Source organism: Miniopterus natalensis, chromosome 19, assembly GCF_054644295.1.
Source record: "Miniopterus natalensis isolate mMinNat1 chromosome 19, mMinNat1.hap1, whole genome shotgun sequence".
Classification (NCBI taxonomy): Eukaryota; Metazoa; Chordata; class Mammalia; order Chiroptera; family Miniopteridae; genus Miniopterus; species Miniopterus natalensis.
Window position 1 is genome coordinate 14215722 of NC_142099.1, and position 15993 is coordinate 14231714.

The window sequence follows — 15993 nt, forward strand, 5'->3', positions numbered from 1 at the left end:
TCAGTGTCCCAGTCTTCTTCTTTCCAAAAGGCAGTCCACCCTCTGTCGCCCCTCTCCCACCTGCTGTCGCTGGTGCCCTGCTTTCCTTTCCTGTGCTCAGTGGAGTTTTCCCACCTCCTTGTGTCTGCTCTAGCTCCTTCACCAGGAGCCTCCCTTCCAAGCCAGGAAGGAGGCCACCAATGGAGGCAGGGGGCTGGCCCCAGTCACTGCTGATAGATTGATGCTCTGGAGTCCAAACAAAAGCCGGGGGAGGGGGAAGGCAGTCCTGGGCAACTTCCCTCGTGCTGACCCCAGACCAGACCCTGTCTCCATTCGTCTCTAAGGACCGAGGTGGGTGGTGGTGAGGAGGACACTGAAGTGGGTCCTCGCCGGGCTGGGCAGCAGGAAGGCACTGAAAGGAGGGCTGGGAACCTCAGAGACACTCCCCTGGGCCTGGAGAGCCTAGGACTCAGCCCCTTAAGTATGTCACATTGACGCAAATAGAACTGCCTCTTCCTGGCTGCTTCCTAGGCCTCCTACAGCCCCCTTTGACACCGTCTTTGTGGGGTGCCCTGGGGCTCTTCGGCATGTAGAGTGGGGGAGTCTGGGAGTTTTCTCCTGACAGGCCTTCACCAGGCTGAGGACCCTGAACAGTGCCCTTCCTCTCTCTGGCCTCATTTCCTCTGTAAAATGAGGAGCTGGGCTGGACCAGGTGGCTCTTAATGTGAGCCTCCTTCCTGGAAACAGGGCCCAGGTGCCGAGCCAGCATTCTGTATGCAATTTCAGCAGATGCAAGGATCCCCTGAGGTTCATCTTGACCTTAGGCTAGGAGACCTGGTCTAGAGGAACTAAAAAGCTGTGATCAGTGTTTAAATGGGGGTGTAGACACGTTCTTAAATGCATGTGGAGTATCTCAGTGAAGAGGCAGGTACCGGTGGTTGCCTCTTGGGACAGAAGGTGACAGGAATGGGAAGGAGGCATACTTTCCCTTTTGTGCTGTTAGAAGTTGTAGCATGTGTATTATCACAAGTTTTTTATTTAGAAAAATTCTAGGAGTCTGACTATAATTCCATAGAGGGATTGTGGTTAGATGAGAGGAAGGACTTTTTATTTATTTATTTTATTTTTAAAGATATTTTATTGATTTTTTTGAGAGAGAGAGAGAGAGGGAGGGAGAAAGAGAAACATTGATGTAAGAGTGAAACATTGATTGGCTGCCTCCTACACACCCCCTACCAGTGTTTGAGCCCTCAACCCAGGCTTGTGCCCAGATCTGAAATTGAACCGGCAACCTTTTGGTACACAGGTTGATGCCAAACCAACTGAGCCACACCATCCATGGTGAGAGGAAAGACTTTTTAGAGGATGGTGGAGAGTTTAAAATGTGCTGGCAGTCTGGTCTCTGCTAACACTTTCCAGCAGGAGCTCTCTTGAGAGTGAGAGGAGGCCTATCTGTTGGAGAAGCATGTTGGATACAGATGTGTTATGGGGGAAATGGGGTCAAAAGCACGGTCCCAGCCTCTTCTTGATGTGGTTCCCTTGCCCCCTCAGCTTCCCTCCCAAGATCTTATTGGAAAGTCCTACCTGGTCTCTAACCTGAATTTCTCTTGCTGGACATACTCTTTCCCTTCTGTCACTACTGAGGGAGGAAGCAGGAGTGGGGTGGCCCTGTGGTGCAGGGGTGCTCTTTCTTTGTGGTCTGTTCAAACCCAGGAGGACATATCTGAGGAAGGGTCCCTTCATGGAGGAGACAGAGGCCCACTCACCCAGTGATCTCCCATACAGGCACTCTGGGGGAGCAACCCCCCCATTCTCTTGGTTCTTGGGATGATATTGAGGGGCCTCCTTGACTGGGGGCATCAGTCCATTGCTCTGAGTTGGGACTGACCAGATCATGGATGGCATTCCCAGGAGCCTTGGGGTGGCTGTTCCCCTCACCCCCCCACCATGGGAGTTCTGCCTGAGTGAGGCTTCCCTCTTCTGTTGCAGTGGTGGCTTCTAGCATCGGTCTCTTAGAGGGAGCCCAGGATTGCCCTCCTCTCATTGAGTCCCTCCCCTCCAAACCCTGTACAAGCACACCCACTACCACTAGTACTGTTGTTCAGTAGTCAAGAGTCTTTATTAGACAGGAGATGGGACTTCCATCTCAGAATAATCTCAGCTCAGATGACACAGGAGAAACCAGGATGGAATGGGACCGGAGCAAGGGTGAAGCCAAGTCTTATCCCAGGCAGTTCCAGGTGTGATAGGCTGCCCAGACGGGAGACTGGGGCCTCCCAGTTCCATCCTGCTCAAAGGCTTCTTGGAGGAGGCAGTCAACTTGCTAGAATTTAGCCTCATTTCTCAATCAATCCAGGAAGGCTTCTTAGAGGAAACCCAGGCCAACTGGGTAGAGTAAATTCTTCTTTTTGGTCTGAAAAGAAAAAATGTCCAGAGTGAAAAAGATTCTGTTTGGATGGAGACCTTAGCAGGAGGCAGAGGACCGACTTCCGGGGGGAGCGTCCAGTGGCCCTGGAAAGGCTTCCTCTCCATCAGGAAAGGGAAGTGGTTGGGAGGGTCCCCCAACAAAGGGGCCACCATGACAGTGGCTGACTCTAGGCACCTCTTCTAGGTGCTCTGGGGCCATGGGGCACAGGGGATGCCCAGGGTGGAGACTCGGATGCTAAGCAGGGAGAGAATAGGTGGAAGCCCAGGGGACTTGCTTCAGGAAGGCAGGGACCAACCTGGGAGGAGTTGGGTGACTCCCACAGCTCCTGTGTCCTCTCCCCAGTCCTGTCTTCAGCCTGCAAGGAATGAATGTTTTAGCATCCCTCAGACTTCACCCCTGGACCTAAGAAGCAGGGCTCCTTCCTTTCCTGAGAACTTGTTGAGAAGCGCCCCCCCTCCCCCCACACACACACACCTATCTGCTCCTCTCTCCTCTCAGTCCCTCCACTGTGTTTGGATTATGTTCTCCTGAAAGTCAACACAGAAAGGGAGGGAGAAAGCATATGCTTTGGATCCACAAAGCCCCATTTGAAGCACAGCCCTGGGACTCAGGGCAACATGTCTTTCTTGAGGCTTTGATTCTACCTTTGTAAAGTGGGGACAATATCACCCAGTTTCCAAGACTTTGGGAAGATTGACCCAGATAACAGCTAAGAAAGGACTTACACAAGCAAGTGGGTGCCTCAAGGTCAGCTTCTTCCCTCCTTGGGGTGCAGGGGAGCTGTGCCTAGGAAAAGATAAAATTAGGGGCTGTACAGAAATCAGGAGTCAGATGCTCAGCTGTGGGGAAATAATTCCTTTCCTGCCCCATCTGGGGTTGGGAGCCAGCATCTTTGGAAGCCCCCAAAGTCCACTTCTCCAAGGGCTTTAAAATCTGAGAATTTCAGAAAGAGAAGGGAATCTGAGCCATGCCTCCACACTGCCCAACTCTGCTCAGATCCCTGTCGCTTTCTTCCTACCCACTCTCAGACTGCCCGAACTTCCTTCCCTCTTCCCTGTCGCACATTCTTCCCCCACCCAGTCACCCTCCCCCAACTCTACCTTTGCCAGGTCCCTAACCTTGACCTTGACCTTAATATGGAGGGGTGGGGATGGGAGATCTGCCTCACCCATCACATTGGAAACTCCCCAAAGGTAAGGACTTGGTCTGCCTCAAACCGGGGCTCCTTGAGGCCTGTGCCCCTGACTCCTTCTGGCCCTCTTCTGGGCCTGGACTGGCTCCCAGAGGCCCCAAGCTGAGCCAGCTGTTTTCTCAGTGCCCCAACAGTCTGCCTCTCCCTCCACAGCTCCCTTCCCCATTCCTTGCTCCAGATCCTCAGGCTGTCTGGGAGCCCTCCTAGCACCAGGCTGGCTGGGTTGGGGGGAACAGCAGAAGAGATTGGTGTCTGCAGGACCTGGGAAAGGGTGGTGGATGAAGGTCTATGAAGGGCCCTCCCCTGGGTGGAGGAGGAGTCCAGATGGAAGTTTCCACCTGTTCCACCCGCCCAGCCCCACAGAGCCAGCATCTCCTAGCAACAGTACAGTAGCTGGGGTCTGGGAAGAAGGTGGGGGCTGGGAAAGGGGGGCGGGGAACAATGATATCATAAATTATCCGCAGTCCCTCCCTGCCAGCCCACTCTCCCTCAGTTAAGGATGGCTTTTTCTCCCCACCTGCTAAGCATTCTGGATCCCTCAGCAAAGCTGGCCCTGCTCAGTGCCCCTTGCAGGTGCCCCTCTAGGTCAAGGTGACCATTCTCTATCTTCTGCTTGAGTCCAGAGGGTGACATTGACTCTCCTCTAAATAAAAGGTTTTAGACTTGGGGCCCCCAAGTTTTTAAGGGGTACTTGGACCTCTCACCTAGCTAGCCAAGTCTCAGTTTCCCTATCCCAATAGCTGAAGTCCAGGGAGCCCAAACAAGTGACTAAAGCTGGGTGGCAGTTTCTTCCTTACCTCTCAAATTAGTCATGGCAGGCCAAGGGTTAAAGAACTGGTGCTTCAGCAGTACAGATCTTGGTTAGACATTGGGAAGGACTTCCCAAGACAGGAATAGGCAAGATCATAGAATTTCCTGGTCGGAAAGAGGGAAAAGTCTGTCATAGGAACAGGAAATTGGGTGGGAACCTCTTACATTTTTATCTCATTATTGCTTTCTTAGCCATATTAAATAACACATAGGGAATATTTAGCACAGAACCTGACATATAGTGAGCTTCCATTTGGGCTATTTTAAAAAATCATATATTAATATAGATTGTTATTGGATAGATATCAGGAAGAAGGGATAAATCCCTGAAGACCTATCTCCCACCCTCCAGGAACCTATGGGAAAATCTAGGTATGAGGTAGTGCCCTGAGTACAACATGGCAGCCGATTGCTATGGCAACAGCAGGAGCCTGGTTGGTTGCAGGGCAGCTCGAGGAAGCCAGCTGGTGCCAGATGGATGAACCCAGCAGAAGGTAGCCCCAGCCGGGCGAAGCTCATGTCCCCTGTGCCCAGGGCTCTCCCTCCATATGCCAGCCTCCGCCTGCTCCTTCCCTCCAGAACTAAGGGCTCCACTGCTATCAGTGGGGGATGACGCCAAAACCATTCCTCCTTCCAGCTCTGGCTTGTATAAGGCATGACCGCTTAGAGACAAAAGCCCCCTCCCGTGAGAAGTCTCCCTAGGCCTTGGGCTGAGGGATCTAACTTCCCCCTGCCCCCTCCCAGGATTGCTGCACAGTGTTTACACAGGGCCAGGGAGGAGTCCTTCCTGAGGACGAAAGAAGCTGTGGTCAAGGGGTCTGTCACCTCGTTGTTACAAATGTGCCTCCCAAACCAGTCTCAGCAAGATGCTCGCCTGCTCGAGCACTCCAGCCAGTCCCTGGTGCCCAGTAAGGCTTCTCAGACAACCCTTCACCATGAGCTGCACCCAGCGATCCCTGCCCTCCTTTCCAAACCCTGGGAGCCTTCCTTGATGGTCCTCACATACCTGCAGTTGTCCCTCTGTGTCCCTCAGCATTTAAAATTAACCCCGGACATCTGCACACAGCCTTTCAAACTCATTCACTCTGGCCCATTTGACCCTCAGGAGAACGTGGGAGTAAGTAAGTGACATTAGGTGACTTGTCTAAGGTCACCCTCTAGTAAGGTAGGAAAGCCAGGATTTGTATCCTGATCAGCCTGTCCAATTTGAATCAAAAACCAAAACCTCCTTGTCCTGGACCCGACGAGGGATCAAACCTGCAACCTTTTGGTATATAGGACGATGCTCCAACCAACTGAGCCACCTGGCCAGGGCTGGGGGATTCCTTTTCAGTTCTGGTCAATCTTGCCTTTCCACCCTCTCATCACAGCCCCCCCTGTACAGGAGATGGAGGGGGACTGAAACAGTCCCTATGTTGGGAAGATGAGAGACTCAGAGTAGAGTCAGCCTCGGTAGCCCAGGGGGGCAGGTGCAGGCTGGGGAAGGGAGGTGAGGAGGCCTGGCAGGATTGGGAGTTTCAGCTGCAAGAAATGGGAAGGTGGTGGGGGCAGGGACTTGGTGCTGGGGACCCGTGGGTTCTGCCTGGATCAGAAGGAGCCTGTCCTGGGAATGAGTCAACCATGCCTGTGAGACTATGGCCAGGTCTCAGCTTCTTTTTCCTTCCTGGACTTCGGTAAAACTTAAAGCCATCCCTCCTGCCTTCCCGCCCCCAACCCCATTCCATTCCACCCCCAAGGGGCCCCCTGGGAGCTAAGCACCCTCACCTGACAGGGCCACTTCCATGGCCACTCACAGAGAGGTCTTTGTGCAGAGGCTGAGGCTGGGGGAGGGGCGGTAGCCAGCACCCCACTTACATTCCTCCTCAGTGCCCAGCAACATAACATGGCTGATCATCTCCTCAGCTGTCTCTCCAGTCTCTCACCCCCTTTCTCTGGGAAGAATCCCCTCAGAGCCTTGGGCCAGCCCTGGATACCCCTTCCCCCTCCTGTCATTCCCTCTTCCAGAAGTTTCCAGGACTGAACCTACTTCTGTTCTTCACTGCCGTCCCCAGCAGCCCACCTCCTGTCCTGACCTCAGGGCACTCATTGTGCTAGGGACCAACTTGGCTTCTGGGCACCTTTCTCCAGAGAGCTCCCACAAGCCCCAGTGTGAGTGTGTATGAGTGTGTGTGTGTGTGTGAGTGTGTGTGTGTGTATGGGGCCATTCTAGTGGAGAAAGAGCTTCCAGGCTTTTTATATGTTCCTTCATTTGTTCTGAACTAGCTGAGAGCCAGTTAAGTGTCTGGTTGGGTGCTGGGCTCAGCGGGCAGCTGGATGGGCGTCTTCTCCCCTCCTGGGCGAGGTTATATGCTGCTTCCCAGCCACACCCTGCCCAGCATCTCTGAGCACGTCAGCTAATCGCCCAGTACCCCATGGAGTCAGCCCTCCCGGTGGAGCACAGAGGCTCCTAATAACCAAGCTTCTGCCTCCATTTCCTATCTCCTCCTACCCAGGCCCCCTTTGCTGGACACTGGTTCCCTAACACGCCAGGCTCTCCCTACCTCCTTGCTTTCAAGTACGCTCCCGACTCTCCACCACCCACTTGCTCAGACCCCTGAGACTCACAACCCCCTGCTTACCCTCCATCCCCCGTATCTTTTGTCCCTTATCTTTGTCCCCCTCTGGGAAGCCCCCTCAGGAGTGAGGGCTGAGGTGATAAATGGGAATAAGAGTGAGAAGAAAGGGGAGGAAAACCTCATGGCTGAGCCTGGGGGAAAAGCTTTTGGCTGGAGAACTGGTTGGCCCTGAGGCCGGGAATAATCAGGGACACGAGAGAAGAGCCAAAGGCCAAGGGAGAAGACTGACGGCCCTGCTGTCAGTAGGAGATGCGCCAGAGCTCACCAGGCCGAGCAGGGGCTGCGGGTCCAGCCGGGAAGGCTGGGAGCGGGGCTGGTCCCCCGGAGTCAGGACAGAGTTAGGAAGCCAGCCTTCTGGGCTGAGGAAGGGAGGCCGTGAGCCTCGCTTCAAGGACACAGCGGCCCCTCGCAGGCCCCAGAGAGACCGATGGCAGGTGACCCTGCCAGCCCGCGCCTTCCCCTCTCCTCCTGCTGAGGCTCTCAGCGCTGATTCCTCTGGGGTGTTCTCATCACCCACGGTCCTCCCCGGGCCTCTGGACCGAAACCCGGTGCGGAGGCCTCTCTCCCGGCCCTGCTCCCTCCTGCCTGATGCTCCCATCTCTCCTGGGGCTGCCATTCGTGGTGGTTGCTCCCTCCTTTCTTCTCTTCCCGCCCACCCCTCCCAGTTCCACTCGTGGGAAGACTCAGCGACCTTCCCCATCCGCCAGGACGTCCTTCTCATCTCACCTCCCTCTGCCTGGGCCTGGGCCTGGGCCTGGCCCTGGGCCCGGACCTGTCCGAGAGGCCTTCTCCCCGGCGGCCGCTAAGATGGCAGCCTCGCTCTGCTTCCGTTCCCACAGCCTCGCCTCCTACCCGAGCCTCCTACCCCACTGCCTCTTTCTTTCTGAAGCCTGAGCCCAGCAAGGTGGGGGGCCAGGCTGGGGAGCCAAGGCCGGAGGAAGCAAGACAAAAAAGGACAGAAAAGCTGGTCCCTTGGCATCTCCCTGGCATCTGAGTCCAGCTTAGGGAGGGAGGGCAGGAGGGAAGAAAGAAAGTAGTGTGAGTTTTTATTTCTGTCTTCTTCCTGCCGCCTCCCCCACTCCACACACACTTTGATGAAAACAAAATCTCTCCCCTTTTCTCTCCTCCCTCCTCCTCCCCCCTTTTCCTGGCTCCTACCACCAGCCTCCTGGAATGCAAATGAGTTGTATTATGCAAATCTATGCAAATCAGGCTTAACGAGCGGAAGGAGGGGGCAGAATGCCTAATGAGTAATGGCGGAAGGGTGCAGATGGAGGATGGCAGGAATGACCCCTCCTCTTTGTTCCCACAGCCTGGAGGCTTGCTGGGGGTAGCGGGGTATCCCTCTCTTCTGGCTGAGAGTAGGTCAAGGCCCCGTCGCTTCAGCTGAGAAGGCCTAGGATGGCCTTGGCTATAGGTAAGGGACAGGAGAGCCTGGGAGGAGAGGGTTAAGTACAAAGGATCCCTGCTCACTTGCATAGCATTGCCCAGAGACTCTAATACACCAGCTTCCCAACCTTCAGCTCCAGGTCCTGAAAAGAGGGTGATGCTTATGCACACCAGGGCTGTGCATCAGAAAGAGATTCCCGAGGGAAGATTCCCAACCAGACCCAGGTTCTTCCTGGGAGTGGGGGGTAAAAGCTGCCTCTCTTTGTGCTTTGGAAGGTGAGGGTTGGAGTGGTCGCCATAGCAACATAGCATGAAACACCCACCTCCCCATCATCCAGCCCCAGAGGACCTAGGAGTTGGGGGGGGATAATAGATTGACACCCCCTGGTGCCCCCACCACCTGGCACTGCCAGCCGGAGATGGCGCCATCAAATCCTAGAGAGAATGGCCCCTTTGTTTCTAGGCTCACGATGTTGGGGGAGCAGGCTGGAGCTCACAGAAGGGCCTTTCCCAGGCCCTGTTCCAGTTTGCATGACTCTTGCTGGCCTCTGGAGAATCCTTGTGGCCATCACTGGCCTCTGTGCCCTGCCAGATGGCTGCTCCTGTGCCTTTTCTCTCATGGGTTTGCCAGCTACTGCTAGGTATGCCTTCCCCTGTGCTTCTCCCTCCAAACCCCTCCAAACCCTTCAGGCAGAGATGCAGTCAGTCACACCCCTTCCTGGCTTGTGTGGACATCTCATATACCCAGACATGCATTCTGTTCTTTTTTTGTAAGGGGGCAACCTGTGAACTCTCCCTACCAGCTTTAGGACAGCTCCATCCAACTCAGGCAGGGAGACTCCTAAAGGTGGCATCAGACACAATAGGTGGGCCAGGCTGGAACTCAGGAGCCTGGATTGGCAGGAGTTGGCATTTTCACTAACCAGCAGTGTTGGTCACACCTCTTCCACTCTCTTGAGATCTGTAAAATGAGGGATATAGGGCTGATGACATCTAAAGCTCAGTTTAGCTCTACCTGATTAGTTCGCTCTGTATCTTACATGAACATACGTTAAATCCTTCCTGAACTCTAACTCTCACCCGCCTTACTGTTAGAGCAGCCCCTGTCATTCGAACTCCCCTACGTGGACAAACCCTGCTTCCTGGAGAAGGAATGCCAACTGCCCTCAGCCTTTTCCTCTCCCTGAGACTCCAAAGCTGCCTGCAAACAACTCCCGCAGGTTAAAAGAAGCTAGAGTCTTTGATATCTGCGGGTACAGACAGAGGGACTCCCTCCTAACCCTCTCAACAAGGGTCAGCCGCAGTCATCTCACTCACCCGCCCGGGAGCTGTCCGTGGTGCTGGCGGCGGCTCGGATGCCCGTGTGGATGAAAAGAGGGAGGGAGGGTGGTGGGGAATCCACCTGCCCACCCCAGGTGAGAAGTTAAAAGGTGAAGAAGCAGCAGAAACACTTGGAAAGTGTAAGGAAAGGAGCAGATGTATTCCTGAAAAAAGTTTCTCCTCTCTGAAGACCTCCAACTTGCCGATGAGTTCCACAAAAGTCCTGGGAACCCTGAGCCTCCCACCCCTTCATCCCGCATGACTCAAGTGTCCAGGATTATCTTGGTAGTTGACAGGGTACAACACTCTAAGCTCCACCCTAAATTCTAAGGCTCCTAAAAGGAATTTAGTAATAAAGATGAGAAAGATGAAGATACACAATCTGCCTATAGTATAAGAGATACCAGGAGCTTGAGAGGAAAGGTGGGGAAGATGGGAAAGGGCGTGTGTGTGTGTGTGTGTGTGTGTGTCCCAGGTAGAGAGATAAGCCTATATCAGTGGTTCTTAACCCTAGCTGCACATTAGAAACACCAAAGGAGCTTTAAACAATACTGAGGCCTCAGCCTCATTCCCAGATACTCTGAGTTTATTGGTCTGAGGCTGGGCCCAAACATTAGTATTTTTTAAAAAGCTCCCCAGGTAATTTTAGTGCATAACCAAGTCGAGCACCACTGCCTTGGAAGAAAGCAGAGTTAAAAAGTGCAGGGGCTAAGCCTGATCAGGTGGAGGAAGAGTCAAGGCTAGGGCCCCTGAAGAGGAAGGGAATGAATAGGGAAGGCAAGCATGCGACTCCTCTCCTAGAACTCCCGTTGGCCTGGGGCTGTCCTGGAGAACAACTCGGGTGCTGGTGTGTCCTTTCTGTGTTGTGAAAGCTCAAACCACTCCAAGGCAATGAGATGAACTGTCTCCCCACTCCAGTTCCTGTGCAGAGACAGGGAATGGGTGCAATGACCCAGAGGGCACGCTGCTCCCCTTCACCCAGAAAGTCCCCAGGGAGGCAGTTGTGGAAGGTAAACAGCAACAATGGTCTCTTTCAGTGTCCAGATTCCAACCCTTCAGCCCAATTAGCAGACACAGCAAACAGCAATTCAGCCGCCTTCAGCTGCTGTCATAACAAATTCAGAGCAGCCTTAATGGGGGATTAGGGCAGGAGGAGGGGGCTATCACTCTGAGTCCTGGGAGAGCCTGGGTGGCAAGAAGGGGTTCCCCTTTCCCCTCACCTCTCTCCTACCTCAATATGTACCCACTCACCTTTACCGTCCATAACCCTGCTCTGCATTCTCCTCAAAGACCCAAGAATGTTTTTACAGTTAGTTCTGTCTCCTCTTTCCTGCCAGTGATTTTAAAGCATTAACCTAAAATCACGTATCTCCTAGGGAAGTTAGCATACCCTGCTCCTGGATGAGACAGTGCCATAATACTTCAAGATCTGAGGTCTCAAGGGCAAAGGAAAGAAGGTGGAAAGATCAATCTGTCCCCAGAACATCAGGTTGGGAAGGAGGTAAAGAAATAAGTATCAGTATTCCAACTCCCAAACCTTAGGAAAGTGCAGACTTCAAGGCCTTCCAGATGAAGAATGCAGAGGGGCTGGTGCTTCTCCGGTGGGTTACCAATCTTGGGAATCCAGATGGGAGTTGGGGAGGTAGGGGTTGGGAGGCAAGAGGAGAGAAAACACCCTTTCTTAAAGTCACTCACGCATGCTGATGGGAAGGCCTCTATTTGGTTTGTTAATTATGCCTACTACCTAACTGTTCCTTTAACTTAATAAACTGTTTTTAGTAACTCTAGAAGCTTAATGAAAAATTGTGGAATTGACAATTGTGGAATTGTCATTTACACAAGTCTTGTCTCTCTATCTACATAAGTCAGTTTACCAATCACAAGTACTCTTACAGACAGGTGGTAAGATCCATTAAGGAGAAAAGCACAATGGCCATTCTGCCACGTGGACCCCAGACTCTTCCCTTAGCAGGCTTCTCAAGGACCGCTCGTCCTCTCCCCAGACTTCAGACACTGCCTGCACCGCTCCCAGGAGCCCTTCCTCGACTCCAAAAGCTTCCTTGACCATAAAAGCAGAAGAAACTTCCTCGAGTGTAAATGCTTTGAGCTCCTCAGTCAAGAATATGCCAAAAAGCCGTTCTTTTTGCATTCTGAGATCAATCACATGCTTTCAGAGGGTGGTTCCAAACTGTAGCCTTCAACCCTCTGCAGTCTAAGAATTACTCTCTACCCATGGGCATCAGAACATAGTATGAGATCTCCCATACAGAATTCTTCATTTGCACCATGTATCAGCCCAATATATGCACTCTCATCCCCACGATACAAACACCCACGCCGAGGCTCAGAGATCTGCGTAAATGATGGCCCCTGAAGACAGGCCTTGGATCAGTCACATTTACTTTCTATTCCTGTCCCTCCTCAGGCTGGCTGATTGTGATGATTGTGGAAGGACATTTCAACAAGACCCTTTCAATGCCTAGGATTCCAAAAAATGTGTCCCAGGATGAGGCTGTGAGTGATAACGAAAACCTGAGTAAGCTACTGGGAAAGAAATTGCCTTTGAACTCCTAGACCCAGAATTCAACAGGAAGGTATTGGGATGAAGGCCCAAGGACAGAAATAAAGAAACCAGCTTAGAATTTGGTGTCCGTAGGAATAGATGGATATTACAAGATCTGAAGGATAGAGCCAAAAATTCTTGGACACAGACAGAAGCATTATGATACAAAGGAAAAAATTTCCTAACTGGTAGCTGATGAGGTCCTTCCCAGCCCCTCTCAACCCATCTTTCTTGCACCCCATTCCATCAGTTCTCATCTTGGATTCAATTGGAGAAGGTGCTATTTTGCATGAAGGTTGGGGGAGTAGAAAGACAGGACTCAGTTGTGTCACTGTGATGTCTGCATTTGGTAAATCTGCCCCCCTCCCCAATCCCAGAGCGCCTGTTCCTCTAGTGGACTTATGCCTGCACGTAGCCATGTATTCTTGTCTCACAGCGGAGCTTCCTGCTCACCATGGATCACACACATCCAGACTCACAGGAGGCCACACACCACTCAGTGTCTCACCTTCATGTGCAGACACACACGGCTCACAAGCACAGTCACCCATCATTTTGACAACCCCACCCACACACCTGCAGGCACACATGAGGCAGACACAAACCCTCACCCCCACATCCTTCTGGCCTCTATTCCCGCTTTCTACTGCAATACTTATTTCGTAGAATGTAAACCCTCAACCACCAGTTCCCTCAGGCTATCTATTCTCTTTTGGAGATTCTGTGGTCAAATGTGCTAATGGGACACAGTGATCATAACATAAACCCATTGTGCTTAATAATACAGGTTCTAAGTCTCGTGTGGATGAGCCTCAGCAGATCCCAAGTCCACATTTCCAACCTGAGACGCGAGAAGTTTTTAAAAAAACTTATCTTTCTTGGCATCTCATCAGATGCCAACTCCCTTCAGCCCATGGTCACCACCAGGCTTGGATCTGCGTGGCCCTTCCCTCTTCCCTGATGCAGCTCATCCCTGTCTCAGTCTCCCTACCTCACCCTCTCCAGATCCTCTCACAGGTAAGTGGAAAGCAGTGGGAAAAGCATTGGATTTAAGACCAATGAGTGACATAGCAACTCATTTGAGCCTGTGGTTCCTCATCTGTAAAATGGAATTAAAAAAGGCTACCTGACAGTATTGGAGCAGCAAAGGCAGGCATGTAGGCAGAGCACTGTTACCTGAAAGTATGGTGGGTGTTAAGGATCATTAGTCCCTGCCCCAAACCTGCTCCCTTCCTCCCTAATCCTGTATCCAGCGGCTTCCCTCAAAAAACAATATCCCCCAAATTTCAAACAGCTAAAGAAGCAAGAAGCCATTAATCTCTCATTCCTCCAGACATCGGAAGGAAGGAAACATGTACTCTGGGCTCCCTGAAGCACAATTGTTTTAGTTTGGATTCCCCAAGATTTCCCCCATAGAATATATAATTGAATCATAATTCTACCTTTAAAATCAGTTCCTGGGAGATTTAAAATTTACACTGGAAACAGGAGTCAGTACAAAGTCATTTTGTCCAGTTCTCCTGCCCTCTTTTTACTCCTTACTGCCCTGCCTTGTGTTCTGGAACGCCAGGAGGTGTGGGGTGGGACAGAGAGGTAATACATACAGAGGGGGCTGCTTTTCTAGCTTTGGCCACATTTACTTTTATTTTACCAAGTGACTCTAGACCATGCTCCTCTCAACTGCACCTAAACTCTCTTTTGCTTAAAATATTTAGGTCAGGCCAGATAAATGGATTCTTTTAGGAATGACCCTGATTAATCTCTAATTCTTTGCTTTCTTTGGGCAGCATAAATACTAAGCTACAAATTCCTTTGTGTTTGAGCTCTTTCAGGCCATTTGCTCTTGGAGATGATTTGAGAGAGAGAGGGAGAGGGAGAGAGAGAGGGAGAGGGAGAGAGAGAGGGAGAGGGAGAGAGAGGGTGGAGTGGGAGGGGAGGGTCTTCTGAAAAACCCCAACCCAACCCCTTTGGTCAGTGAAGACAAGGCTGGCATGAGGAGCTTTTCAGGGCATCAGACTCGGGTCCTGGGCTGTAAGGAGGAAGGCATACAGAAAGAAGGGAGCTGAGAATTACTCTGCACTCATTGCCCCAGAGCCCAGGTTCTTCCCCAGCCACTCCGCCCCCCTTTGAGCAACCCCCCACCTAGTACCTCCAGCCCCGTTTCCACTTTGCCACTCCCTGGATAGAGCTCCAAGGCTTCAGAGAGCCATAAAAGCCAAGAGCAGCGTTCTCAGCTCCCACCCCTGCGATAGCTGTGAGAGCCTGCAGGAGACTGCCAGAAGCCAGGGGGAGGCCCGGGCGGGGAGCCCCAGGTGCCGCCCTGAACATCCCCGCACCAGGCTTCAGCAGATCCGCTCTGGGAGCAGCTTCCCCAGCAGTGACCCAGTCCACAGCCTGCCAGGAAAGGCCCCGGCCCGAGAGGGAGCCACACGCCCCTTTCTCGCTCCCTAACTCAGCGCGGAAGTCGCTGCACCTGGCTAAAGTGAGCTGGGACTGCGCCTCCCACCTGCGCGGAGGGTGGGACGTCCCCCGGCCGGGCGTGGTCGTGAGGCTTGCGGGCCGCCCGGTCCTCTCGTCGCCTCCTGCGGTCCGTGGGTCCCCGCGGCTCTAGACCCTCGCTCAGGCCTCCCCGGCTTCCTCCCCCGCCCGTGCGACCGCTGCCCCGGGGTCCCCTCTGCGCCGTGTATGGGGTTATTTTTACTTTCGGTTATCTAGCTTTATGAAGACTCCACACCACTCATACAGCTAGATAACCAAAGATAACAACCAACCCCGCCTCCTGGCCGCCGCCGCCGCCGCCTCTTCCACGCAGCCTCTCGGCCGCCGCCGCCTCCGGGTCGCCCGCCGCGGGGAGGGTACACGGATGGAGGTGGGGGGCGGAGAGAGAAACGGAGTCGGACACCGAAAGACTCAGAGGCACAGGGATACGGACACGACAGAGACCGAAAAAGGCGTGGAAAGGTCACGACGGCCGGTGGCACGGAAGTCCAGGAATCGCCCCCGGACTCGGACCCCAAAGCTTCCGACGCCGCGTTTCCCGCTCCCCAATCCAGCCCGGTGGGGGTTCCGCTGGTCCCGGGGAGGAGGGAGCCGCGGGCTTTCGTGCCACCCGGGAAGACCACGGGCACCGAGGCGAGGCCTCCCAACCTCACCGGCCTCCACTGCCCTCCCCTGGAAGACGCAGGGCGCACCCACAGCCCGAGCCTTAGCCTTCGCTGGAGCCCGAGCCGCTGCGCGGGGTCGTAGCGGGGGGCGCGCGGCCAGCCCCACCAAGTCTCCCAACTCGCGAAGGCAGCGGAGGCGGAGCGGAGCTCGTGCAGGCGACGCGGCTCGATCCAGCAGCGGACCAAAGGGGGAGCAGGCAGCGAAACCCGGGGATAAAACCCCCGAGGTGCCCCAGTAGGGAACAGGGAAATCGCGGCAACCCAGAGAGAGGGAAGCCAGCGGGGCGGGGTGGGAGGCGACCCAGAGATTCCGAAGCGAGGCTCTCCAGGAGAGATGGAGAGGGCAGCGACCCTCCCCGAGAAGAGAGCGCACACGGCGCCAGCGAGATGGAGTGCGGGAAGGAAAGTGGACGGCGGGCGGGGCACGTGAGCCGCGTTCCAGGCCCCGCAGGACTCCCCAGAAAAGCGGCGTTGTACCAGAGCTCCAAATATCACCCAGGGCGGTGAAAATGGCCGGGGGTCCTAGGTGAGAG

The 15993-nt window shown here is 53.7% G+C and overlaps 1 protein-coding gene across 1 annotated transcript; it reads right to left on the reverse strand.

The window, feature by feature from the left end:
- Nucleotides 1–4441: 4441 nt before the first annotated feature.
- On the reverse strand, nt 4442–9993 carry LOC148090896 (protein CROC-4-like). Its single transcript, XM_087828176.1, is given in 6 exon segments — nt 4442–4514; nt 6174–6229; nt 9214–9343; nt 9345–9374; nt 9727–9815; nt 9979–9993. Coding segments are annotated over 6 exon segments (393 nt in total).
- Between the last annotated feature and the right edge of the window lie 6000 nt (nt 9994–15993).